Genomic DNA, 27,979 nt, shown 5'->3' with positions numbered 1-27,979 from the left:
CAAAATAGGAAGGATACGCTTTTGCTTTGTGTCTCCTCTCCTAAGTCTGGGCTAAGGGGCGGGCATTTTGCTGTCATGAGTTTCCGTTTCCCCCTTCTGAGGGATGGAGTAGGTAGGTGGGAGGGGATTTTGCCCTGTGTTAGGCTCTCTCTCGGGAAGGGGCGGGGATAGGGTTTTACTGTGTGTGAATGAGACATTTAAAATCTCCCTCGGTCAGCTTGTCTGGGCTACTGGACAGAGCAGCAGCCCCTGGCTTGGGGGAAAGTTCCTGCTCGGGCTGCGCTGGGTGTGGGGGAGACTCCCGGGCTCTTCACGTGCCCTCTGTGGCTCCGGCTCATTAGGAAGCATTTCCCGTGAATGGGCCACAGCTGCTGCTGCTGCGGCTGCAAGTATCCGGGGGTGGGGAGGCGCCAGCGGCTGAGGACCCAGCCCAGCGATGCAGAGGATGCAGCTTCTCCCCAGTCCCAAGGAGAGGAGCGAGCAGGTGTCCCTCTGCTCCTGGCCCCAGCCAGGTCCCTGCGGCAGTGAGGCAGGGTCCCAGGAGGCTGGTAAATGTGGGTGGCCCGGGGGCAGGGCTGAGGCTCTGGTCGCTCCCGAGGCTGGGGGTTTTACAGCTCAGCGGAGTTGAGCAGACAGGGAAGATGTGGTTGCCTTGTTTAGCCGCAAACCACTTCCGCATGTTCGGTACTTGGGATCTGAGCTCCTGCTTGCCCCCAGCTTCTCCGAGCTGCCACTGTGTCACCAAACAACCCCCCCTCCAGTCCGGCCGCTTGTATTCTGTGGGTACATTGCACACCCTGCCCCAAATTCCTCCCACGTGCGTAGTGTGCTTGCACTGAATGCAGTGAGGGCAGGCAGCTGTGCACAGCGGCATCATGCACAACTAGGAAAGCTGTGTGTAAAAAGCCCCTCTGATGTGTTCCCTCTATTATCCCCACCTGTGAGCTGGGGGGAGGGGGGAAATTTCCTCCCTTCTGATATTATTCTAGAAAGTTTGCAATGTGGTTATGAGCTCAGTCAATTAGGATGAGCGGAAGATACTCCCCTCTCCAACTGTTGGGAGTGACTTTTACTCCGGGGGGGGGAGGACATTCCTTTTGTGTTTGGAATGCTCCTGGTTGCACCAAGTGACATTTATTGTCAGGATAGCACCTGGACCTTCCTGCCTGGGCTCTGTTTCCCACCACTGATCCCCATCAAGTGCCACAGAGGTGTAGCCAGTTTGAATGCTTCCTATACCCATTCCATAATCTACAGGTGGACCTAATTAATGCTAAAGTGATCAGTGTGGGGTCAGGTATCAGCTCTCAGTTGGGGCAGCTGCTGTTGCCCCACTTCTCCCCTGGTCAGACAGACCCCTCCTGTTGTCTCCCTGGCTGTTGTTTGCAGGGCCCTGGTGGCCTGCTCTCTAGAGAGGAGTGAGTGACCCCACCATTGCTACCATCCTTGGGTCTCCTGGCTAGTTGGTTGGCTGGCTGCTGCTGCTTCTCAGGCTGCTGGTGGTGTCCTGGAGGGAGGAAGGGGAGCTGTGTGTGGAGCTGCTGTAGGACATTGTGGAGGGGGGTACGATACTGGACTGAGTGATTGTATCTTCTCTGCTCCTGTGGTGGAGACTGATGTTTTGTTGTGGAGAGAGAGGTGAGTGACTGAGGGTGCCAAGTCTACCCTGGTACCCCGGCCTGACTTCATAGAGGACCCCTTTCCCATCCCCTTGAACCCTGTGCCTGGTCAAGAGGTGCAGCATGGTGGCGGCTTAACTGCTGGGGCCCTGATCTCAGTCTGGTTCCTGCCCTTGGTCCTGATCCTGTTCCCACCCCTTCCTCTTCCCATGTCATGGCCGGCCCCGGGGTTATCTTGTCTCCTTTTTCCATTGACAGCCCCCAAGAGGTGGTTTTTGTTTTCCCTTCTCCCTGTCTGTCAGGGACTGCCTTTCTCCCTCTGCTGCTGCCCCTTGTGCCAGGGATCAAGACAGGGTCTGCCCCTCCGTTTGCCTATCTCTGTAGGCTAATTAAGTCTTCAATGAGCTCCATGTCGGCATGAGGTTCTGTCCACATGGAAGTGAAGTCTACATTTGCTTGCACAAAAACCCTGAAAGATGTAGAAAAACAAAGCTAACACACAGAAATGCACCCTGAGAAATTTCAACACTGCCTATTATGATTAAATTATTGTATACAAAATTCAAATCCATCTTTCCTCTGTTTCCTTACTTGAAGTGTAACATCTATGAACTTATCTATACAGTTTAAGTAGAATGGGTATAATGAACAACCCACTTTCTTTTTACTGATAAAGTAACCTGTAAAGTACAGTATTGCATGTTAGAAAATTTCAAAATATTTTCCAGATCCTGTGACACTTCTTTCAATAAATGCTTTAATGGACAAGCTGCATCTAAAATATGCACAAAAACCATGGATTGAAACTCTGAAACTTGTACGTCTTTGCATGGTAAGAAATATCAGCAAGTTTGTTGGCAGCTGGATAAGATGAGGGTGTTTGACCAAAGGGCAAACAACAGAAATGTCTCTAATCTGAAATTTTTCTGGGACTTTTTTTTTAAGGTGAAGCTTTTTCATGGAGCTTTCTTACACCTATCAAAGCCTGACTTCTGTTTCTTACAATTGATGTGGATACTTTAAAACCGTGCAGGGAGTTGCTTTCCATTAACAATGTTGGGCCTTGTTTGATAATCTTAGCAATTTTCATAATACTTCTTAAGGGCTTGAGGTCTTCTCAGTTTTTGACCTCAGTGGGAGTTGGCCTCAGTAAAGAATGACTGAGCCCGAAGGTTGTGACCCCACAAAGACTTACACACCCTTAACTCTACGCAATGTGAATAGTCCCAGTTAAGCATGTGCATAAATCATTGCTGGCTTAGGACCTACGTAAGGAGCTCAGGATTGGCCATTCATGGGGGACTGCGGGTCAGTTGGGAGGCTCCTACTTAGATTATCTTTTATAATTTTAACTTTTAAGGTACTAGTCGTTTTGGTTCTCCATGTTGGTTACTGTATTTACGTGTCTCCTTGTATAAACAACGGTGGCTCTAGCACAGTCATGAATACTGCCTAGAAAGAGCAAATCACATTTGTGTCCATGTCCTCCTTCTACGCTCTTTATTAATATTTAACTAAAATTCCCACTTAACAAAAATGGGAACATAATTTTGCTGATTGATTTTGGAGGTCTTTAGACAGTGCCTGCCAGCAAGGAGGCCCTAATTTCTAATTAACATCACATTTTCAAATAGGACTTGGCCCCGATCCTGTAAATGCTTACATAAATGAGTCCTTAGTTACTGCTCATTCAGTTTTTACTCAGACACACTCTTCCTGAAGCCAAGAACTCAATAAAGACTTCTGGATTGGCCCCTAGGAAGCCTGGTGAAAGTAGTTCAGATTATCAAACAAGGCCTGAATTTGGCCCAAAGATAGCAGTCCCTGTGCTATTTTAAGTACTTAGACTATAAGCTCTTTGTTCTGTTTGTACAGCACCTAGTGCAGTGGGGTCCTGCTCCGCAACTTGGGCTCGTAGGTGCTATGGTAATACAAATAATTAAAAAAGGCTTTATGTCAATTGCTACAGTGTTAAGGGTGTCAGTCTATTTAGTTCAATGGGATTACTCTAGAGCTGGGTATTATTACTCTTATGCATAAAGTTACTCATGTGTAAGAGTTTGCAGAATTGGAGCTGTGGTGAACTGCTTTCACCTCCATGTGAAATTACAGAATACTTTTTGGAGTGAAATAGCTACTGCTTTTATTTTGGATTGGGTTTGAATCTTTCTAATTCATAAACAGAATCCAGTTTCTTTTTCACTGGTGATGTTTGAAATTCTTTTTTTCCTCCTCTATTGTGCTAGGATAAACCACCTCGAGGTTCCATTAGTGTTACCCCACATCATCCTTTACTCTCTTGCTTGGAGAAGATACAGAGGACTTTAAATGGTAACAAGATGCAAGAAAATTCATAATCCATTGTTGAACATTCCATGAAATTGCCTGTATCGGGGTGGAGAGAAGGTGGGAGGAGTGGTGGTTGATTGGGCACGACCTCGATACGAATAGAGGCTTCCAATCAGGATTAAGATTCTATTGTGCTAGAAACTGTATAAACACAGAGGGTAGACGTTATCTCTTGTATTATCTATACTAGTTAAATCGGGTTGGCAATCTTTCAGAATTGGTGTGCTGAGTCCTCATTTATTCACCCTAATTTAAGGTTTCGCATGCTAGTAATACATTTTAACGTTTTTAGAAGGTCTCTTTCTCGAAGTCTATAATATATAACTAAACTATTGTTGTATGTAAAGTAAATAAGGTTTTAAAAATGTTTAAGAAGCTTCATTTAAAATTAAATTAAAATGCAGAGCCCCCCGGACCGGTGGCCAGGACCTGGGCAGTGTGAGTGCCACTGAAAATCGGCTCACGTGCCGCCTTCGGCACACGTGCCATAGGTTGCCTACCCCTGAGTTAAATCATACTTTCTGAAGCAAAATAATTGCCTTTTTTTCTAGTACATTGAAATCTGATTAAATTTCCCCTTTTCAGCTAAATCTTTGTCTACTGTGATGAGCAGATTGGAATTTTTATCCAAACAAAGGGGGTAAGTTTGTTTATGCATTAAATGGAAATTAAACAGAACTACCTCAAATCCAGTGAGAATTATCATATGGATGATTTAACATTTTGTGAAGTTTCTTGGATTGACCTTCTAATGGGCTGTGTTATGTAGAACAAAAAGAGGATATGTAACTATCTCCTCTTAATGAGTTATTTGTGGCATTCTTAGAAGTGGTTGTTCTGGAGGGGTTGAGGAAGCCATGCAAAGACTAAGGTAAATATTTGCTAAACACATTAATAATGCAAATCACAAAAGAGAAGACCAAAAGTACATTCTCTGGTTGGATAGTTATCAGATGCTAAGCCAAGGAATAGCTATCTTAGAGTGGTAAACATTTCCAAATAAAATAAACTGGCCTTCTTTCTTCACACAACAAAACTTCCAGGTAGACTATGCTTTTTCCTTTTCTGTAGGTTGAAATCTCACATAAGCCCCAATGGAACAGCTTGCTATTTAACATCAGACATGTTCTATGTAGAAGTTCAGTTGGAGAAAGATGGAAAGGTGATAGATGTAAAATTGGCTCACCCTGGAGAAGCTCCTGTGGTAAAGTTGATCTGTTTTTGCTTTTTTTAAAATCATGCTCCTTGCGTAACAAAACAATCTTGTTTTTTATGGCTCTTTTTTCTGAAAGTGACTCATAATGGGATCCTTGTAACTGGCTGGAAAAACACCAACTAAGATATTTCTCTGCTATTGAACAAACTTCCATTTGACTGTTACAGGCATAAATATAGCTGTATACCTAAATGTATTGATCATGTTTGTATAGTTCCTAGAAGACAAGAGTCCATATAGCAATTGGTACTTGGAATCCTTTTTGTCATTTTAAATGACAGTGATTCAACAAATAGGCAGGCTGAGCTATTCTCCTAGTTAGATAATAGGTTTTGTACTGCATTTTACATTTTCAGAGTACTATAATGTGTTGTAGGAAGCTCTTGTGAGTTGTTCGTTAAAATTCTACCACCAAGCATAAGGGAAGAGTGGGTCTATTTTTCTGCTTCTTACTTCCCCTTCAAATATTGCTACAACTAGACCTTCCACCAGGTATCTATCCCTTCTTAAAGCCCTACAAAAGTTGAACACTTATGTTCAACATACTAAATATATTCCTCAGGTGCTAAGAATTCCAGTAAAGTGCAGTTTAATATGTATTCCCAGAGGGGGTGTTTTAATTATTATGAGAATTTCTCAGCCATCTTCAATACACATGTATGCATTCCTGCTAATGGGGATTATTACAGTCTCTCTTTTTTTTTTTTTTTTTCTGGGAGTCCCTTGTTAAAATATTGATAGAACATCACTGTGTACTAAAAGCATTGGTGCTGCTGTTTGTTATTAGGTGAAACAACCTGGTGGGTAAAGTGGAAAAGCTTGTGCTGCCAGTGCTGTTGTTCTGTGACTAAACGGAAGTGTGGAGGACTTCAGGGCAGTCAGCCCAAAAATCTGAAAATAATTAACTCAAAATCAGCTGGAACAAATGTGTCTAGCGAGGAAAATCTGTCATTTATTTTGGGTTATTTTATTAAGAATGGAAGTACATATTCAGAGAACCTCACCACAATAGTTGCCAATAAAAAAAACTGGCAAATGGATTTTAGAAATAACTTATTTGATAAATTCTATCTTGGGTAGTTGTCAGTCACACAGCCACTCTCTTTTCCTAGTATTCTCATATTAAGAGTTTGGCATAACTAACTATATAATATTTTGATTTCTGGGAGGAAATTTTGTTGAGTAAAATGAAGAATTGTTGTTGTCACCAGTAAAATGTTTACAGAGGTGCTAGGAAGGGTGCTAGGAAAGTCTGGCCTTCTAATTTTTTTTTTTCCCTCTAGGTTTGTGATGATCTGGTGCAGCTTCTAAGGTATAGACTTGCTTAGAATTCCTTGGCTGATTGGAAGGAAATTATTTAATAGTCCTGAACCTATTTTAAAATAATTTCTGAAACATTTAAGTTAGCATTGTATTTTAAAGGGAATAGTACAAGAGTTTTCTCTTCTAAACATCCTAATATCAGGAAGCTATATATTATTGAAAACTGGATTATTTTTTGTTTTGTTTTTTAAGTATGAAACCAGACAGTGATTGTTTTAATTTCCTCTTTCTTCTTATCAATGTCCTTGTTTAAACATATCTATATTAAAAATATAAAAAAATCCACTTTAATGCTTCATATTGGAGGGCTTTTTTGTTTTTAATTCTTTATAGTCTGTAAACTAAAGGGGAGGAAATACAAACACAGCTTAGAAAATAACTGCAGGCAAAAGGTATGTTCACTTCTGGAGTAACTGCTTGTGTAAGCAGATGCGGCTCCATTAAATTCAACAATGTGTATTGGCTCTTTCTATCAGCTGAACACATGTAATATGCAGGGGCGGCTCTACGTTTTTGGCCGCCCCAAGCAGCCATGCGCGGGAGGCGCCCCGGAGCAGCGGACCTCCCGCGGGCATGACTGCAGAGGGACCGCTGGTCCCGCGTGGCTCGGCTGGACCTCCCGCGGCTGCGGACGGTTCGCGGGTCCGGCGGCTCCGCTTGAGCTGCCGCAGTCATGCCTGCGGGAGGTCCAGCCGAGCCGCGGGACCAGCGAACCGTCCGCAGTCATGCCTGCGGCAGGTCCGGTCCTCCCGCCGGCCCAGCCTGCTGCCCCCGCCGGCCGCAGGGGACGCCCCCTAGATTTTGCCGCCCTAGGCACCAGCTTCTTTTGCTGGTGCCTAGAGCCGCCCCTGGTAATATGTGTGTTTATCTTACAAGGACTGCAGGGCTGCATAACACAATTTAAACCCTTGTTTATTAAAGAGTGGACAATACATATAAAATAGTACAAACTATGTTTTTTTGGCTAGTAATGAAATATATGGATTCTTAAAATGATTTTCCAAATATTATTGCTTCACAGATTAGCTTTTGTTGTATTCAGACCCTGAACTGACACTCCCTTGGTTTTTTTTTTCTTTCTTTCTTCAGTTTTTCATCAATCTTCTACTGTGGCAGTGCAAATAAATCAGAATAATCGTTTTTGTTTTCATAATGTAAAGGGAGAAAGAGGGGTTTTCACATTCCCACTAGTGATATTTCTAGAGAATGTTGTGCAATGGATTTAAAAATTCTTACTGCCAAATATTTGTTGACCTGTCTAAACATTTCCTGTTCCAAAAGTCACCTTCATTTTAAAGACCTGCTGAAAAGCTCATTAGATTTTTATAATATACTTAAAACAGATTTGGTCAACTGCTCTTTCCAATGAGTATATTTCAGTGGCTGTGGTATCTCACATAAGGTGTGTTTTTTTTACTGGAATAAAAAGGACAAGGATGGGTAGGAAATGGACAGACATATCCTTTGTCTTCCTTCTACCTGAGGGCCTGCATTGCACATTGGTCATCTTAAACACTATTTGTCTCAAACTGAACGATTAGCATCTCTAATTTCATACATATAGCTAGTTGAGTTCAAAACGTTCTTTTTCTCACTCACTCACCTTTGGTGGTGATAGTAGTACCTTTATAAAGTGCATCAAATGTTTTGCTCCCAATTATGATCTTAAAAGGTGATGTGTAGTTACAATATGTAGTGATAAGGGGGAAAGTACACTAAACCACCCCGTTTAGAGTATGCCATTCAATCTAACTCCATCTCAGATATTCATTACTTTATGGTCTTTAATTGGCTAATGGTGACCCTATTAAGTAGTATTACATTTAATACTTCTCCATTTTTATAACATCTTACATTTGTGGGCCTCAAACCACTAGTAAAATAAGATTAACAAATGTGCCTGTGAAGTGCAGAAGTATTGCTATCCCCATGTTTTAGATGGGAAAACTGAGGCAGAGATAAATTAAATGGTTTATGTAAGTTTCTGGTTGGAGAGAGAATTTGGTCTGGTGGTGAAGTCAGGAGATTTAGAGTCGTATTCCTGGCCCTAACGCTGACTTTGTGTATCCTTGGGCAAGTTGCTTATCCTCTGTGTTTCAATTTACCCATTCAGACTGTTTAAAAATTTGTCTATTTCACAGGGGTGTTAGGAGATATAGTGTGAATAGAGAACCTGGAGACGTTTTGATGAAAGAACTATCTATGGGCCCATTGTATTATGGGGGAGTGTTAGTGCACGACTAACTGTATTGAAATGTCAAGAAGTGATGTTTCTAGCTGATAAGTTACATTTCCAGCTGTCAGATACATATACCATGCCTGTTGATTGCTTTCAGTGATGCATACTTAAGTAATGTCATATTTAATTGCATTGCTTTGTGCCTGAGTCAAGACTTCACATTTCCTGATATATTCTTAAAAATTCTTAACAACGTTGTGAAATGCCAAATCTTACAACCAGGTTTACGTCACTGTCTCTATGCACTGTATGAAATATTTCCACCTCTCTATATAAAGCTGTATGGTGTGTTTCGTTTCATCTTTTGGTATTTTGGCTGTAGTAATTGTTCTTTATTGTTAGGATGAAGAATTATGATGCCTTTGGGAGGATTCTAGAAGGCCTGTTAAATCTGTATCAAATTCCAGGAAATAGGTTGTATCTCTTAAATATAATTAGCTTTTATTTGTCAAATATTTAATTCTTAATAATCTGTATTCTCTTTCCTAGTGACATGAAAGCTAAGGTATATCTTGCCTTGCAATCTTTGGAAAAAGATCTCTATTCAATGTCCCTTCTGTACAGGTAATCTTGAGTACATAGGGCCTTTGGGTTTTATTTATTGCAATATGAAATTATGAAATTGGTATAATAGAATTGCTCACAGCAGTATACATGGATATTGGGTTTTCTCCCAGTGGGAAACCAGAAATCTTTGCCATGGTGCCAACTTCTCTTGGGGACCTCAGGAGGTCATCTAGTCCAACCCCCTGCTCAAAGCAGGACCAACCCTAACTAAATCGTCCTAGCCGGGGCTTAAAAACCTCTAAGGATGGAGATTCCACTACCTCTCTAGGTAACTCATTCCAGTGTTTCACCACCCTCCTAGTGAAATAGTTTTTCCTAATATCCAACCTAGACCTCCCCCATTGCAACTTGAGAGCTTTGCTTCTTGTTCTGTCACCACTGAGAGCAGCCTAGCTCCATCCTCTTTGGAATCCCCCTTCAGGTAGTTGAAGGCTGTTATCAAATCCCTCCTCACTCTTCTCTTCTGCAGACTAAATTAGCCCAGTTCCCTCAGCTTCTCCTCATAAGTCATGTGCCCCAGCCCACTAATCATTTTCGTTGCCCTCCGCTGGACTCTTTCCAATTTGTCCACATCCTTTCTGTAATGGGAAGGGGGGCGGCCCAAAACTGGACACAATACTCCAGATGTGGCCTCGCCAGTGCCGATCTGCTGGCAATGTTCCTACTGATGCAGTCCAATATGCCGTTAGTCTTCTTGGCAGCAAGGGCACACTGTTGACTTGTATCCAGCTTCTCGTTCACTGTAGACGGCAGGTCCTTTTCTGCAGAACTGCCATTTAGCCAGTTGGTCCCCAGCCTGTAGCAGTGCATGGGATTCTTCCGTCCTAAGTGCAGGATTCTGCACTTGACCTTGTTTAACCTCATCAGATTTATTTTGGCCGAATCCTCCAATTTGTCTAGGTCACTCTGGACCCTATCTCTACCCTCCAGTGTATCTACTTCTCCCCCTAGTTTAGTGTCATCTATGAACTTGCTGAGGGTGCAATCTGTCCCATCATCCAGATGATTAATGAAGATGTTGAACAAAACTAAACCCTGGGGCACTTTGCTTGATACCAGCTGCCAGCTAGACATAGAGTCCAGTGGTGTAGCCAGGTTTTAAGTGTAGGGGGAGCAAACATAAAAAAGGCACCCCCCCTTGGCTCCTCCTCTGGCCACGCCCCCGACTCCTCCCATTTCCCCCCTAGATTAACCCTGGACCAGCTCAGGACTCCTGCGGGCTTCCTGGGGGTGTGAATACCCACCCATCCCACTGTGGTCCCGGGAGAGTCTCTCCTGCCCAGGGCGCTCTGCAGTTATCCCCCACTGGGCTGTGTGGCCTGGCCCCACCCGCGGGTCCTGCCCCCCTGCCCCAGACTCCAGGCTCCTGTGCCGCGCCAGGGCCCCCCGCCCCGGTCCAGACAGCATGGCCTGCACCCCTGCCCTGCGGGCCCAGCCCCGGGGAGCCCTCAGCCGGACCCCCCCAGTGCAAGGCACCAGACCCCCTCACCTTCCGTCCTGTGCCGCTGCCTGTCCCCAGCCTGCTCCCGGCACTTGGTGCGCTCCATGCGGGGCTTGCCAGCCAGGTGGCCTTAAAGGCACAGGGGTCCTTTGGCCTCCCCCCGCCCGCCGCATTAGCAAGCGCTTGGCCGCCGAGCCCTGAGCTGAGGAGTCTGCCCCCTCGCTCCTCCGGACGCATCTGCCGCACCACCCCCCCCCGGCTCCTCCAGCCGTGCTGCCGCCAGCGCCGGCCCAGCTGGTGCAGCTTTTTGAAAACATGCTGAGGGGAAGCGGCTGCTTCTGCTGAACCCCACTAGCTACGCTACTGATCGAGCCGTTGATAACTACCCATTGAGCCCGACGATCTAGCCAGCTTTCTGTTCTCCCTCCTTTGTAGTTGGGTTTGCTTTCTTTATTGGTCCCAGCTGTGGGTGCATGCCTACACAACTGGCAGTTCTAGCAGATGTGTGGGGGTGTGGTCATCTGATTGCCTATAAGCGGGGAAGACTCTTCTTCCGTCTGCCTATGCTCAGTAAAGAGTTTGTAAACCCACTTTGTAAACCCTCACGGCCAAAGCCTAGCCTTGGCTAGTGAAGATTACTTCTTGTGACAGAATATTGGCATTTCTATCGAAACTTCTTGCTCAGTGTTGTAACAAGAAGGCTTAATTACAGGTACCATCTCATTATTCTCAGGTTCACCTCTTTCATTACATTCAGTCAGTGCAAGGGGCCATGATCGGTAACTAATGTGAATTGGTTTCTTAGGAGCTAGTACTGTGATTTCTCTATCGCTCACTTGTCAGCCAAGCCTTCCTTTTGTATCACCAAGTACACCCTCTTGTGAGGAAAGAGTTTCCAGCTGATGTATGCTATCAGGTGTCCTTCTCCATCTACCTCTTGGGAAGGGATTACCTCTAGTCCTGCCTCTGGCATATATGCATCTGTTTGCAATATGAATTGCTTCTCGAAGTTTGGAAATACAACACTTGGGTGTCTGTAGAGTGTGCCCTTTCACTCTTGAAAGGCCCTTTCCCAGGTGGGCACCCATAAAACCTGTCTTAGGGGTTGTCCCTGGTTAGATCAGTTAGCGGAACTGCTATGTTGGTGAAATGTGGTATGAACTGGCAGTAGTAGCCAGCTATACCTAAGGAGGCCCAGACTTGTCTTTTGGAAGTGAGGGTCTTGTATGCCTGTAAGGCATGAATCTTATCCACCAATGGTCAGATTTGTTGTCTGCCAGCCATGTGCCCTAGATAACAGGCTTCCTGTTTTCTTATTGTGCATTTAGCGGAGTTAGCCATTAACTTGGCTTCCCTCAGGGATTGGAGAATGGAGGCTACTTTATTCAGATGGGAATCCCAATTCTTGCTATAAATGACTGTCATTCAAGTACACTACCACATCAACTGTTGAAAAGTAGCTACTTTCCCATGTAATCTGGAGGGCGTTGTCTTAAAATGAAATATGCCAAGCAGCATAGAAAAGCTGTCTTCTCCTGAGAGTCCGGCCTTAAGGGGATCTGCTAGTACTCCTTCATAAAATCCAAAGTGGTAATGTACTAGGTTTCTCCCAACCAGTATAAGAGTTCATCTACCCATAACTTGGGGTAGGCATCAGATTTTGGAACTGCATTCACCTCTCTGAAGTCTCAGAAATGCAGTGAGCAGACCAGCTTTAGAATCAGCACAATAGGACTCCTCGAGTCACTTTTTGGGATTCCTCTATTACCCCAAGTTCTAACATGGTCTTGAACTCTTTCTTGATGGTTTCCCCTCAATTTGTTGGGGATTGATCAGAGCCCTTCCTGTATTAATTTAACAGGTTCTATATTAATGTGATGGTGGGCCATGGATGTCTTTGCGGGGTGATGCTGAGAATACTTTTGAAAAAGCGGCCACCAGTTGGAATGCCTGTTCCTTTTGCTTCAGGTTTAGGCTCTCTGAGGGGCACTGAGCTTTTTTTTTTAGGTAGTCATTAATTTAGGGTACCAATTCCGGTTCCTCAGCATGATGGAAGAGGTTTTCCCTGGCTCTCCAGGGCTTCAGCAAATTTGTGGTAAACTTTTTCCTTTTTCTTTTCTCCTTCCCCCCCCTGGTTGTCTGACTAAATAGTCCATGGTTTCTACCTTCTTTATCACCTTATAGAGACCTTGCCACTTGGCTATTAGCTTTGATTCAGAGCTTGGAAGTAGTAGTAGAACCCTGTTGCCTGGCTGGGAGGCATGCATTTGTGCCCTTTTCTCATAATGTAGTTGTTGTTGTGCCCATGCTTCTCTGAGGTTTTCTCTAGCCTATGCCCCATAACCTCCAATCGCTCCCATAACTTTAAGACATAATTGTACTATGTTTCCCATACCATGTTTCGTATGCCTCTTGCCGGTTGCCCAGATACCTCAAGCATCACCACGCAAATTGGTATTTCCTTGATGGTGGAGAGTGGGGTCAAGAGTAGTTGATCCCAATGTCGAGGGCCTGGATAATGAATTTCTTGAGCATTCTCCTGAGCATCTGATTAAATGTTTCCACTAGGCCATCCGTCTGCAGATGGTATACAGATGAGAGTAATGCTTTGACTTTCAGTAGTTCCCAGACCTCTCTGATCAGCCAGGATGTGAAATTTGTTCCCTGGTCTGTCAGGATCTCTTTGGGAATCTCTACCTGTGTGGAGATGGGATAGTCTAGGCATTTGTTCACTGTAGTGGCATGGCTTCCAGGTATTAGGTGGTATATGTTGTCAGAGTGCTACCGGTGTGGTGCTCTGCTCTGTTCAGTGTTGATATCACTCGGCTGCGTGCGTGTGTTCCCTCTGTGTGCTGTCCCAGCTCTTCGAAGATAGCTGACACAGCAGACCCGACGAGAACCCCCAATGACCACAGAGTCTAGTAAGGTACGAAGGCACGTCGGCCAAGTTTATTGCGATCTTGGACACAATTACAGTTTCCTGTATATTTTAGTCTAACTCGGGGCATACTACGAGAAAGTGCCTCTTGGCAATGGACCCGGCTCAGTCAGTGGCGGGACTTTCCACTGCCCCCTCAGCCGGACAAAGACACTGCCCCAGGGATGCATTCTTATACACAGGCACAAACAAGTTACACATCACTCCTGACGTATGAGGTACAACCCCTCTACGTAGTAAGGTGCCGCCTCTCACCTTGTTCATGTTGGTTCGAACAAAACAACTTTATCCATCATATTCCCCTTTTGGCCCTGTCATTGGGATGGGCCAGCCTGTTTCTTGTTATCTGTGTGGAGTGTACAAGTATGCAAATGTTCTGATATCTGGTGTTCAGTACCTTTTAGATATGTCTCTTTTTGCAGCATCAGCCCTTTCCTTGCCAGCTTCTGTGAGCAGGGCCTGCCTCTGGCTCACAGCTTAACTTTGCTTTATGTTAGCAAAGTCTTGACCATTACTTTAGTTCAGGCCTCGGGCCTCATACCAGGCCTCTGATACCAAGGTTTATATCTCAGGGCCTCCTCTTACTACAGTCCACAATAACAAGTATATGTTGGCGTCCAAAGGCGCTCTTCTGTAGGGGATCTATAAGCAGAGCCAGTGATAGGCATAAGTAGATTAAGCAATTGCTTAGGGCCCCGAGCATCCTAAAGGGGCCCCCTGAACTTGCCTGTTCTAGTATTGTGCGTGTTGGTGGGGCAAACATTCCTGTTTCGGGCCCCCAATAGATTAGCAGAGGCTCTGCCTATAAGATCAATTCCTACTCATTCAAATGTGGTCTCCACCAAAGGAAGGGATACTAGTAGAGCCTGCTGGATTCACTTAGTGGCCACTAATTTAGCATTTGGGGTATGATGCACAGAAATTCTTGACTTCTTTAAGGACCCCTGGCCAAGAGTATCAGGCCAGGATCCTAGAATGTGTCTTGTCCTTTCCAAGATGTCCTGCACATGGGGTGTGTGTGCTAAATTTAGAAGCTTGCGATGATATACCTGGGGTATTAGTAGTTGCGTCCATATCTCCTGCACTTGCTTGTCCTGATCTATGCAGTACAACAAGTCTGCCTTAAAGGCAAAATGGGGGGGTATTCCTGTGTCCTCAGGGGATCCACCCTTTCGTAGTCTGTCAATGCTACTTGTTGTCCATAGCAGTAACAGGTTATCGAGTCTGTCCTTTGTCTTCTAGCAGCTGGGAGGAAGCATCCTCCTTCCAACTTTCACTGCTTAAAATGGTGGGTCTGCTATTTCAGGGAAATCTTACCCACAGACCCTGAGAGAGCTGCCTGTAACCTATCCTGTCCAGAAACCAGTCAGCTGCCTGTGTTCTCCTGTGGTTTACCCAATAAGGCCATCCTTGACTTGTTCCATAGTTCTGAGCACTGCATCGTCAAGTCCCTAGTATGCTGCCTGGATGTCCCCAATGAGGAATGGAGCAAGCTGATTGCCCATGGGGCTGGGGGTGATTGAGAGGCCATGACCACCCTTTCAAAAATTACCAAGAATGACTCTCGGTCATCGTTTGTTAACATTTTGGAAAGTGTCTGGACTGGAATGGCTCCCTGAAGTATGGGAGACCCATTTCCTCTATGGGCAGAGACCTGAGTAGCAGCAGTTGGTACTAGTCCTGCCATCTGTTCAAACAGCTGTTGCTGTGTCTGCTGCTGTTTTGCTTGTGAGTCAGCCAGCCATTGTTGGAGCTGATTTGCCTCCGTAGCTCTTCTGCATGTGTGTATATAAATATAACTTTTAAAAAATAAAAATAAAAAAGCTTCCTTCTTCTGCAGGGACAGTTGAGGTCAATCCCCAATTCTGGTACCACATTGTTTGCTGCCCTTGGTGTAGTCTCTCTAAGGGTTCCAGCTTTCTCCTGACTAGTCCCCTTCAATTTGCCTCCCATTAGACCTTTCCAAAAAATTAACCTAAATTGAGTCTATCAGCCCTTAAACTCCAGGTTTGCAGTTGTCTTTTGTCTCCTTTGTCCAGTTTCTTAGGGGCAGCCTGGTGTGAGTCTGTTGCCCCTCTGCTATCTCAGACCTTTCTGCCTCCCTTTTCCTCTCTGTTCTTCCTCTTTTATAGCTGGGCTTGTTTTCTTTGTTGGCCCCCTTGTGGGTTCATGCCTTGGCAACTGTGCAGGGGTATGGACAGCCTGATTGCCTGCAAACAGGGAAGTCTCTTCTCCCCTCTGCCGATGCACAGTTACAGTATGTGGTTTGTAAACTACAAATGGACATTCTGAAATGAAGACCGATCCTCAGCTGGTTTAAGCACCATTGATTTTGAAAACAAAGTGATTTATGCCAGCTTAATATGTGGCTCAGTGTTTAGTGAAATGGGGTTGCAAATTTATTCATATTAAAATTGCACTGTATCTCACAAATAGATACCCTGTTGCAGTCCCAATGCATAACTTGTCTGTTTGTCCAGTTCTCAGACTGAGAGAATGGTCATTTCTTTTTGAGCTAACATGCCATGTCCTCACTAGTCACAAATCTGTCAGCAAATATCCTGAGCAGTTAGCTTACTCATCAATTCACAGTTATTTGTACAGCGGAATAGATCTCTTTCAGCCTGTTACCATTTTGCAATTTATTATTTAATACTTGCACTGTATGTGGATTGATGTGTGTGTGTGTGTGTCTCATTTGAGTTCCAGTTTATCCAAGTCACTTAATCATACTTCCTCCCACCTTGCCCTTGCATTAGTTTGTGTCTGTCATTCCAGTATTTTCATCACACCTCCCTTTAGAGCCAGGGCTGTACAAAACCAAAACATGTCAAATTTTAAATATGCAGCAAGCCTAGACAAGGGAACAGAGTGGGCCCCAGCTGAAGCTGGAAATCCAAGCATTGAGACTGTGCATGATGCCACTGAGAGACGTAGGGTAGTAGTGAGTTGCCTGAGAGAGAATTTCTGAAAACTACCATAGAACTGCACAAAACCTAAAGCCAAGGCAATCAAAAGAGAAGAGAGAATATTTAATGGAATGAAATGGCTTTATATTGATTTAAATAGCACTGTTACTCTAGAACCACTGATCAGTGTGTATTTTGTAAAAAAAAATAGAACACAGGATGTAAACAGAGTTACTGAAGTACTTCATGGAAAAGCAGGACAGCTTGTGCAAAGAACTGGAGGTAATTTTTGTTTGTTTTTTGTTTAGATTTAAAAAAACAAACCCCAACTTGAGTAAACAGTGTGCCCACAGCAAAGATCCTTCAGTACTGAGCTGCATCATTAGCTATATTTATTATTTGTATTGAAGTAATGCCTGACAGGGGTTCTGTATTCCCAGGCACTGTACATTTACTGTAATGAAAAGATGCTCTGGGGACCATAGAGCTAGAAATATATTCCAGCAGCCTGATATCATACCATCTTAAAAACTGTGCTAGTAACTTTCTGATGTCATTTGGGGAATTTTGGGAGTAACTATGAGACTCACCATAGTTGCAAAAGAGATACTGTTGCTTGCCTAAAAGGGGGACTAACTTGAACTGATGGGTTTTAGCGCCTTGTTCTAGATCATCGTAGATTGTAGTCAACAGGGGCCTTGGGCTTTAACTCTCAGAATTCAGACATTTTATGAAAATATATCTTCAATACATACTTTAGCTATGCTGAGCCATATGAAAGTCCCTTGTCTATGTATTATTGATTTCTTTCCTCCCCAGAGCAGATGAGTCAATTTAAGAAACTTTGCCTATTTGTGTATTCCAGTTGGATGTTCTTCTTAATACTAATATTTAAATGTTAGAATTTGGAAAGAATGATTAAAATATTGCTAAATCTAGTCTCTTCAGGTCTGAATATGAGACTATGTAACAACTGAAGTATAATATAACTTTCAAAAGGTTAGATTAAATTGATTCTATACGTTTTACTCATTGAGATTTTAGCAGTAAAATATAATTCAACACTATGACTTGAAAATTACTTACAAATAAATATATATAATTTTGAGTTTTTACATTTGCACCCAGTTCTCAAGGATTTTTTTTTTCTTGCCAGCTCAAAATTGACGATGTTTTGTAGTAAGCAATTGTAATTTTTATTTCTACTTCAGGAACCCTAATGAGCATTGAATATTATCTATCTCCCTATCAAGTTCTGGAAGAAGAGCTGAATCCTGGTAAAAATAGATAAACAGTAAAGATTAAAATAGTGTTAGCTTATTTTTTGAACAGGAATTGACTTTTTACAATTGTAGTCTGAAAAGAATCCAGTGTAGTTAAAGGGTGAACTCGCATAGTGAAGTAACTATCTTTCTACAATACGAGTTCCCTTTCAAGCAGAAGGTCGCTAAATGGAATTGGAAACAATTTAAGGTTTCACTACATCCAAGTTCATATGCAAGATAGTTCCTTGTAAGTGGAACAACTAGAATGACATTTCTGTATCCTTTGGTTCTTCACGATTGGCACTAAGATGGGAACAAATTAATTTGTAAACTGCTTGTGTAACAGTCCAGAAAGATGCATACACTTGATGCACTTATTTAGTGCAGGAACATGATCGTTCAGGAAACTGGAGACTTTGCCACTTCTAGGTTGCTGGTACTAATTAATTTGGTAGCAACCAAAAGTCATTCAGTGACCTGTGTGAAATGGAACTGGTGGTCCTTTGGTCCTTAATGAAGACATGTTCATGTCACAAAAGAGCATCAGCTATGATGGTCAAACTGGCATCTTTGGCAATCTGGGTTAAGGTAATCGTTGGCTAGATGATGGAGATCTTGCATTGTAGCTATCTAGGTTGTGCCTGCACTATAGAGGACTGGAAGACACCAGGCCTTCTAGTCTGGCACCTTTCACCAGCACTACATTCATCTATATTTTCATAAGGGGGAAAAAAATGCACTGACTCATACCTGTCTTCTCTCTTCCCTCAGGCTCCCAAGTATGTGGAACAAAAGTATATGTAACTGTTGGAAGTTCAAACACAACACACAAACTTCCCATTTCTCCGTTAATTGTGGATTCTCAGGCAGGAGATGGGTGAGATTCAAAGGCACTATTGACATTTCTGAACATATAAATGGACTTTCAAATCATTGGCATTAAACCCTGACATCATTTGTATTGATCCTATGATCATATCACGGAGATGCAAACCCACTGTTAGACAAGAGCAACACTACTGTATTGATGGCATTATCCCTCTTGGGAATACTCTGCATAATCAGATGACTGTTTTTCCAAAAGAGTTTTTAAAATTATGTCCAAGTTCATATTAACTCTGAATTCCATGGGATCATAAATCTTAAGATCAGAAAGGACCAATGATACAATTTTGTCTGACCTCCTGTACAACATAGACCATAGAACTTCATCCAGTAATTCCTGCATCAAGCCCCTAACTTTAAATTGAATTAGGGTATATCAGTTAAGTGTATTGTAATTAAATTGTGTAATATTTTAAACTGTTTGCATGACCACTCCTAGGGCAGCATCATTTAATCTGATTGTCTGAACAGGTAATACAAGGGGTAGGCTTGAGGGGAAACTCCCCTCTTACCCTCACTGAAAATGAACCACAGTGCACTGATTTATCGCTAGAATCCTTGTATACTGCTCTGTCTGTCTTTGTGGCTCACCTTCCTTCTCTATCAGTCTTCACATAGACTTTGCTTTATGACATCTAGTCTATACTTGCATTTTCCAGAGGGAGATTTTTCTTGAGGTGGGAAGAGAATGATCTATACCATATGTGTGTCTTCATTTTACCCTGGGCACTAAGAATCCTTGTCACACCAGTGTCGTCTTTAACAAGCTTGCCTTTCTACCTTTTTTTCCTCAGCAACCTTGCTTTTTTACCACTGACTGATGAACTCAGCATGGATTTGTCAGCTTGCTTTTTCTTGTCGTTTCATCGGCCTTTTCCTATGTCCTCATCTAGTATTCAAGAGATACAGAAGTTTACAGGCATGTTTAATTATCTGTAAGATTAAATATTTTTGAGTATTCTACATAGCTTGTTTCCTTTTTACCTCCCTCATACTAACTTTGCAGGAGATGCATCCAGATTTTCTACCTTCTATGTGAAAGAAAATCCTCTGATTAGTATTCCTATCAGCTCAGATGTGATTAGCACATTAATAATGTGCTATCATGTAAATGTGACCTGCCATTGGAAAATAACACGCAGAGGACCAAGAATAGAAATGACAATATAAGAAGGAAGGATAGTCTTGTGAGTAAGGCACTGGACTGGAACATGAGAAATCAGGATTTAATATGAAGCTATGATAGACTTCCTGTGTGATCCTGGTCACGTTTCTGTGCCTCAATTCCCAATCTGTAAAATGGGGGTATACACTTTCCTATCTTCTTTATGATGACTGTTTGTAAAAATGGAACAAACATTTTCCATGTCTCATGAATAACTACAAATCAGTTCAGAAATACTAATCTAAAAATGACCTGGCTTTAGGAATTCCAATTGATGGACTGAAGCTAGCTTCTCTTCATGCATTGATTGTTCAATTTACCTTTAATGATGAGTACAAGGAAGAGCTGGCCATGAATAATTCTTGTTTCTTTGTGGTATGTATGTTCTGACTTTTGATATATGCAAGTCATTTTGCTCTTATTCTTTGTCTGCATTTATGTGGTTAAGTAAACAGTTTTTGTCTGTCAGTAAGCAATGCCAGTATTCAGGAATCCTGACATAACTGAATGCCCATCAGGGAGTATATTATTCCAATTTTTTTAACTGTCAACCTCCTTACTTTTAAATAATTTAAGGCAATTTGACACCTTTATAAAGGTGATAAAGGAGACATTGTTTTGTGTGTAGTAACTGGAGTCGTATGAATTGTATGTGGGTGGTAGTGGTTTTTAAAGCATTTACCCTAAATAAATTTGTCTACCACTTTCCCTGTAATTCCTTCAGAAGCAGAATTTATTAGTGACTAGTCTCAAATCTGAGATTCTCCAGTATATCCAAGAGGCTTCCCAGCTAGATTTTCAGTTTTAAAATCTTTAGCATAGATCATGTCACTCCATTTTAAATCTGATTTAAAAATAGAATTCCCTACTGCATAACAGTAAGAGTAGTGAATTTACTATTTGTTATAGTCTTTATTACAATGAGTGGCAGAAAGAAGAGTGTAAAAAAAATTAGCCACTCCTATAGTTAATCTGATTATACATAAATTTAACTGATTTCTGTGGGGTTTTTTGTTTTTGGTACATAGTGGTTAAAAACAATAGTTTCCTAGTTAGTACTATGATAGCTCCTAAACTGAGGCTATTTTACATATTTAGAAATTACTTGAAAAATAACCTAAACATAAATTTTAAAGACTGCTGAGATTTAGTACTGGTGTAAGATGTTGGCAGGACAGCCCTGGTAGGTGAAAGCCACTGTTTGCCCTACCACTGCTTTGTAGATAAATTTCCCACATCTGCTTTTCTAGCATTCCTTAATTCTGAAAGTGGGAGGGGAGTGAGGCAGTTGGAGAAGAGGGCACTGGTGAGTGAGTTTATAATATGATAGCTGCAACTGAGACCCACCAAAGTCCTCCTCTTTAGAGGCCACTACATATCCATTAGATGGAAATCACTTTAATCTCTACAGAGCTGTGCTGGATATGGGTGAGAGACTCTGTAGCTTATTAGCAATGCCCTAAGGTATCCAGTTTCCTACCAAGTGCTAATGTTACACGTTCAAGAATGAAACTTTACTTTCTGGAAAAATAAGCTTATTAAATTAAGTGCTGACCTTTTTGGTGCTTAAACAGGGAGGGTCTTCCCCCCGCCCACCCCTCTGGACACACAGGTAAAATTCTACACCTGCCCCTGCCCAATTGTTCTTTAATATGCACTCAATTAAGTGCCCTGCCCTGCTCTTAAAGCAACAGCTCCCATTTGACCAAGGCGGAACCAATAAGGTTATGTCTAGACAGCAAATGGTGTGATTGTAGTGTGGGTAACAATAGTGAAGACATGGCAGCACAGACTTCAGTGCAGCAACCCAAGTAGGTGTCCAGGGTCTCCAGAGGGCCTGTGCTAAGGTGGGCTAAGCTGCCGCATCTTCACTACCACTGTTACCTATGCTAGTGAATTTTCCTATGCTTGCTACAATCATACCTTCACTTGCTGCACAAATATATTCTAAAATTACATTAAAACAAATATCACATCTAAATAAACTTCTGAATATGTTTTGCAAAATAAAATTGCTTCAGCAATTATTCCAGAGTCCTTGCACTAAAAAGATATCACTCTTTTTTCCCCCTCAAATGAGTCACTAGGTGGGTTTGAACCCACACCTTTTGTAGCTGCCCATAAACCTCTTCTAATTTAGCTGTAGGAGCAATCAGTGCCAGAAACAAGTTATTTGGTAGTTGGACCACCCCTAGGTGGTAGATGCAATACATGCTCTGCCAGTTGGTTACACAACTATTTGTGAGACAGTACGGAACAGTGGTGTGTCCGGGGTCCTAGTGGGGAGCCAGCTGTGATCACTTAATTAGGGTGAACTGCAGAGAATGGGGCAGACAATCCCCATAAAGATGGCAGATATTCCAATACTTAGATTTACCAGGCCAGCATAAAACAGCTTCTTTATTACCTTCCTGGTTACTCAGAAGTCCATACAACACAGTTCCCTTAAAGTGATCCAGCCTCAGGCCTCCCTCCAGGTACCCACGTCAAATATGATGAAAATTTCTGTAAATCTTATTTCATAATATAAAAGGAAAGGTTCTACCAGTCCCAAAGGATCAGACATATTGCCTCCCAGGTAATTGAATATTCCAGATCAGTTTATAGTCCAGTGTCCAAATATCATATTCAGGGTGTACCAGCATAACTGGGACTTCAGTCTTTTGACTCAAACTTCCCCTGATGAAGCCTAAGCAGAACTGAGATGACAGAATCGGGACTCGAAGATCTTTTATACAACTTCATGTCTTTTGATAAGTTGGAGTTCAAAAGGTAATTAGCATGACTTTGAAGGAGGTCAATCACCGGTACTTGACCATAGAATTAACATAAGGCAATTTGCTCTTTCTTCCACCATTCACAGATTATTTGCTATACATTTTAAAGAGAGATGACTACAGAGATATCCCATCTTTACAATTCATTTAAATGCTAGGATTTTCTTTTGATCTCTGGATTATCAGAATATAGCAGAGACAGGGACTGTTGATTGCATCGTCTGCCCTCCTCATACATATGTAAATACACAAACACAAACATTATCTCCCCACATGTCTTTTGGGGTTTATTTTGCAGGATGTTTAACCCTTTTTCTAGCCATGTGTCACAACTGGTTATCAGGATTCCTGACTCTGGGAAAAGTGAGGTGAAGAGATAACACAGCTAAGCACATTCCTTCTGAAAGGCAGTATGGGAAAGTGAATGAGATTAGGGTCTGTCGGGTGAGAGCACTCAGTTCACGGCTTGGCCTGAAATATCCTCTTTCTCTTTTACCTGTATAATGACTGAATAATACTAGCTTCTCCTAAATGAAAGGTAAAAGGCTGTTAATTTCATGATGACCTTCACCGCCCTTATTAACAGCCTTCACAAGAACAACTGAGACTAGAACTCAGTCTCTTGGCATGAAGCTCAGTGCAGATTATCCTGTGTTGAAAGGTATTTTGCAGGAGAGGGGCTTGGTCTTAGTTGACTCAGTTTCTGAGTGATATTTTCATTGAGGAGGTGTGGACAGGGATTTCAGACTTGACAAATGTGTGCTCTACAAAAGACTTTTTTTTGGTACCAGATCCATTGTAACATTCTGGTATCAGGACTAGCCATCTTGCCTTCCCAAGTTTCCATTCCGCACAAATATAGGTATTTCTTCGTCAGTCTCTTCCAGATTGCCCGAAGCACAGTTATTTCATAAATAAGGGCACAGAGAAATCAGGTATAACAGGAGCCCTGGTCAGCAAAATTCCATTTACCCATCCAAAGTGTGTGCCTGCTATAATTGAGATTCTTCGGCATCAAGTGGCATATAACACTCTTATTGGCAGCTGTGTCTCGGAGAACACTATAAACGAAGGTAAATTGTATGTTATGAAGTCCAGTGTGTTTCTCTAATAGTCTACTGATTTGTTTTGTATTTGCAAGTTGGATGTCACCAGCACAGCAGGTGCATTCTCCAAATCCATTGCTATTTACAAATTGTTTGAAATGACTGAATTCTTATCAGCATCCTTAGTTTTTTGTGTAGGGCTCTCTGTAGGTTAAATATTTTGAGTAGCACACCCATGTCTGATCCAGTACTTAGTTTCCAGAGGCACAAACCGAACTGCAGAGTGACAATAATTAGATTCTGAGTTGTCAGCGTTTGAATGGCTAGTGTATGATTCACTTAAATGGGGCTAAGTTTAAATCAAGTTATTAAATAAAGTTACTGCCTTACAGATTGCTCAGAGCTGCTTTATTTTGAAGTGTCTCCACAAAAGGACACTAGCTTTTCCATCTCATTCCAGCATCCTATGGGGGAGAGTTTAGCCTGTGGTAAGTGTGGAATATTCAGCACTATTTCTTTGTATCACATTTACAAATATCTTTGTTCTATCAAGACATGGGTTTCAATTGTACTGTGAATCTCAATCTTCCTAAACTTTACTCTTCTACATGTTTATGTATATAAACAAACAGGAAATGCTTTAAGGTTGCCCAGTTCAAAACAAAAAGTCAGGAAATGTAGAAGAATTAAGGCCCTGGTTCTGCAATGCATTGAACATGGGTATACTGAGAGACTGCCATACGCCCATGGAGCCCCACTGAAATCAGTTCCTACAGCAATAGTAATTGAGCTATATGAGCACATTCTGTTTATTGTGGTAAATATAACCATTAATATTTAATGTTACATGTCTTAATTTCCATACTTGGATCAAAGGGAAATACTCAGGGGTTATAAATAATATTGCTAGACCTTTTGTAAACACACAATTTTGAAATGTCCATATTTTTTCCTATTCAGTGGTAGCTGATGTCTTGAGCTCCAGACAAATCAGATGCAGTCTTCATACACATCCTCAAGATGTAGCTCTAAATTGCTGTAATGACTTTATCACAAGAGTCATGGAGCGGTAAGTGTTCTACTCTAAAATGTTTGGGACACATTAATGGTGGTAATTTTTATGCATATTCAGAAATAGTAAAAACTACCATTCCTATGATCAAATGAACTTGTTTATTAAAAAGTTACAGAACAAAAGATTCTTTGCATTTACTAAAGTATATTTTAGTTCTCAAAGAAAGGTGTCACTTTTCTTTGCATATCATATTTATTCATTTACCCAATTTGAATTAGTGATATGTATGTTTACGCTAGCACTTCTTGTGTCTGCAACTAAGACTTCTTTACAGTAGGAAGTGAAAAAACATTTTGAAAGTTAGACATTTCTTTTTATCTTCTTAAAAGGGGCCCAATGCTCAGCTGTAGATACATCTGCTTAGTCACACAACCGGTACAGCAGAAGTAGCTGCAGTGCAACTTTTCCCATGCTGTCCTAGCATCATGTGCCTCCTGTGTTCTAGAGGGCACCATCTCTGGGGAGTGAGCAGTTCATTTTCCATGTCTATTCAGTTCTTTCCATCTCTACTGAGATGAGGGGTCCAAATTGTGTGGGGCTGCTGTGGAATGAACATGCATACACTGAGTGGACTGGGACCACTAATTCACTTCATTCAGGTCAATAAACAGTTGTCCAATTGGCAGTAAGTTGGATGTAGGCTGGATTTGAACCATGAATTTAAGCAACAAGATATGGAAAACTGCTGCTGCAGCTAGAGCATTGTACATTTTGGGCTCCTGCTATTGCTAATTCTGCTTCAGCTGAACTAGTACCCATAGGTGCTAACTTCTGCTGGCGCCAATGGGTGCTCAACCCTCTGCCCCCATCCCCATTCCAACCCCTTCCCCAAATCCCGACCCTCACCTCTTTCCCGCCTCCTCTCCGAGCTTGCTGTGTTTCTGCTCCTTCATCTTCCCTCCCAGAGCTTGTTACGCCGCGGAACAGCTGTTTTGCAGTGGCAAGTGCTGGGAGGAGACTCAGGAATGTGGCATGCTCAGGGGGGGAGGAGGAGGTGGTGAGCTGAGCTGGGGCGGGGAGCTTGGCTGCTGGTGGATGCAATTTTTCCCCTGGGTGCTCCAGCCCCGGAGCACCCATGGAGTCGGCGCCTATGAGTGGTACAGATGGTAGAAACCCCCTTTTTTGGTAAAAAGGCCCTAATGTGGATAATAAGTCAGGACTGAGGTGCTGTGTTTTTTTTTTTAAACTTCATACAATGCATGAAAATGATCTAAAAACTAGAGTTTTCTAATTGTAAGATGAATGCTGTCAACTTAAGCTCTCATTAAAAGTAAAACCCTAAATCCCAAACTTGGAACTATCTAAGGGGAAATCCTAAATTTATTTATTTATTATTGTTGTTATTTTATTATTTTTTAACCAAGGCTTTCATGCAGTCCTCAGGATATCTAAGAATGAAAAGCCATATTAGCTAACTGAAGAGTTACACACATCAAGATAATTTGATTCAATAATCTGTATTTTCCCACAGAAAGATGGATCACTTCAGCAAGCTAGTCTTTTTCCCCCCTCCCGCCCCCGTGGCTGAGACTGAGTGGTTAACGTTGTAGTGAATAAGGTTCTCAACTCCTTCTTTTCCCCCCTCAGTTGTATGTCTGTCCCTCTCGTTATGAGAGCTATTTTCAAGAATTCTGTCACAATGAAAGTTGATGGTGAAATACAAAATATGGAAGTTACCTCTGAGCAAAATCCTGAAGTGACCTGCAAGCAAACTGAGTCTTCTAACAGTACCGGAGCAAATATTTCTGGAGCCAGCATGCAAAATTCATGTGATGACATGGAGGCAAGCAGCTCCACGGCCAGTATTGAGTGTGAGACTTGTGATGCATCAGTATAACTAAAGCAAGTACTCATCTGATGTTTACTGTGGTTCCATGTCACTTTTTTGTAGTGTGATCAATCCAATAGATATTGTCTCAAGAAACAGTAGAGGAGAACTTGGCAAGATCAATACTTCAGTCTAGCAGGATTTCCTCTTAGAATTAAATATTTTCAACCCTGCATGTTGCTAAATACAAAAAAAACTAATACTTTTTTGAGAATATAAATGCAAATTTGAAAAGTCAAATTATCACTACTGTAGCAACCTTAATTTAACCCATAATGCATATATGGGCATGTAGTTATTTAGGTTTTTGTTGGTGGTTAAATATTTGTAGGTGTACATATAATACAACATGCAATGTGGCCAAGTTATATTGCTGTAACCTTAAGATTTTGTTTTCTTTCTTTGTGCGGTTCCATTTATTAAACCATAATGTTGCATTAACATTTTTTTTAAATGTAATTGAAAAATTTGTAAGAAAGGTGGAAGGGGAAAGGAACTATTGTTTGAAACAGTCTGCTAGTAAGCTATTTTGTGCACAAATGCAATTTGATGCAAATGAGTTTTGACTTATTTATTTGCACCATTCCCCATGTTAAATTCACTCAAAAGTGGAACCGTGTAGTAAATTAAAAGCTTTGCCCCCTCCTGTATTGGTTTAATGTCCTCTTTTTTGCAAAAAGAGTTCTGGATAACGGGGGGGGGGGGTATGGATAATACAGGTGTGCAATAAATGGCGCTGTAATTTTTTAGTTTTAAATTCTGCCCCATGACTTGTATTCATGAAGGATTAGCCTACTATTAGGCTCGAAAACTTAAACTTCAGTTGTTGGAGTACAAAAATGTTATAGCAGAATTATGGGTGGGTGGGTGTGGGTGTGTGTGTTTTTAAAAAAAAAAAACAAAAAAAACCTACTTTCAGATCCACTGAATGTAGGTGGTAAGCAAACCATTCAAATTTGTTTTTGGCCTCTGACTAAACATGCTTTCAACCAGATGAAAACTTATGTAGTGGCAACTTAAAACAGGAATAGATAGTGAGAAGTCCTCCTCAGCATTCTTGTCTTGTAGGTGCTAGAATTGATTTATATAGTGAGAAATGTGCATAAGACAGTACTGAACAAATGAATACTGACTTACTAAACAAAAGCAGACTTCATGCCCAGAAGAATTTGCAGTCGGCTTAAACAAGATCAACAACAGAAAGTGACAAATGCAGTGTGTTAGGATAAATAAGGAGACAGCCATAAGAAATGTGGCTGGTTATGGGAGTAGTGTGTAGAAAATTGTGGCTAATATGCCTGTGACACACAGACCCCTTGGCACAGAGTCCCCTGTTC

General features: G+C 42.0%; 1 protein-coding gene across 9 annotated transcripts; it reads left to right on the top strand.

Annotated features, from left to right (window-relative positions):
- The first annotated feature begins 65 nt into the window (after positions 1-65).
- On the top strand, positions 66-27,292 carry LOC120398961 (mediator of RNA polymerase II transcription subunit 1-like). Of its 9 annotated transcripts, none has more exons than XM_039526772.1 (17): positions 66-112; positions 2,348-2,451; positions 3,866-3,950; positions 4,554-4,608; positions 5,040-5,172; positions 6,468-6,496; positions 9,089-9,160; positions 9,236-9,310; positions 16,813-16,883; positions 17,813-17,878; positions 18,638-18,743; positions 19,546-19,670; positions 20,179-20,291; positions 23,571-23,766; positions 24,132-24,227; positions 24,700-24,808; positions 26,402-27,292. In XM_039526772.1, exons 1-17 carry the CDS (start codon positions 76-78, stop codon positions 26,649-26,651), a joined length of 1,722 nt encoding a protein of 573 aa, XP_039382706.1. In that variant the 5' UTR covers positions 66-75; the 3' UTR covers positions 26,652-27,292. The 9 variants fall into 9 exon arrangements, with proteins under 9 accessions (XP_039382706.1, XP_039382712.1, XP_039382704.1 ...); XM_039526778.1 differs by lacking the exon at positions 66-112 and adding an exon at positions 205-548 and having other exon boundaries at positions 26,286-26,418; XM_039526770.1 differs by lacking the exon at positions 66-112 and adding an exon at positions 207-548.
- The last annotated feature ends 687 nt before the right edge of the window (positions 27,293-27,979 follow it).

Source organism: Mauremys reevesii, linkage group 2 (genome assembly GCF_016161935.1).
Source record: "Mauremys reevesii isolate NIE-2019 linkage group 2, ASM1616193v1, whole genome shotgun sequence".
NCBI classification, from domain to species: domain Eukaryota; kingdom Metazoa; phylum Chordata; order Testudines; family Geoemydidae; genus Mauremys; species Mauremys reevesii.
The sequence above is the reverse complement of the archived record's forward strand: the minus strand, read 5'-3'. Positions and strand labels throughout refer to the sequence as shown.

Coding starts and splice junctions, on each gene's coding strand:
- LOC120398961 (XM_039526770.1), top strand. CDS start 437: ATGCAGAGGATGCAGCTTCTCCCCAGTCCCAAGGAGAGGAGCGAGCAG. Junction 17,879..18,637: donor GGAAGAAGAGCTGAATCCTG/GTAAAAATAGAT, acceptor CTCTTCCCTCAG/GCTCCCAAGTATGTGGAACA. Junction 24,809..26,401: donor ATCACAAGAGTCATGGAGCG/GTAAGTGTTCTA, acceptor TTCCCCCCTCAG/TTGTATGTCTGTCCCTCTCG.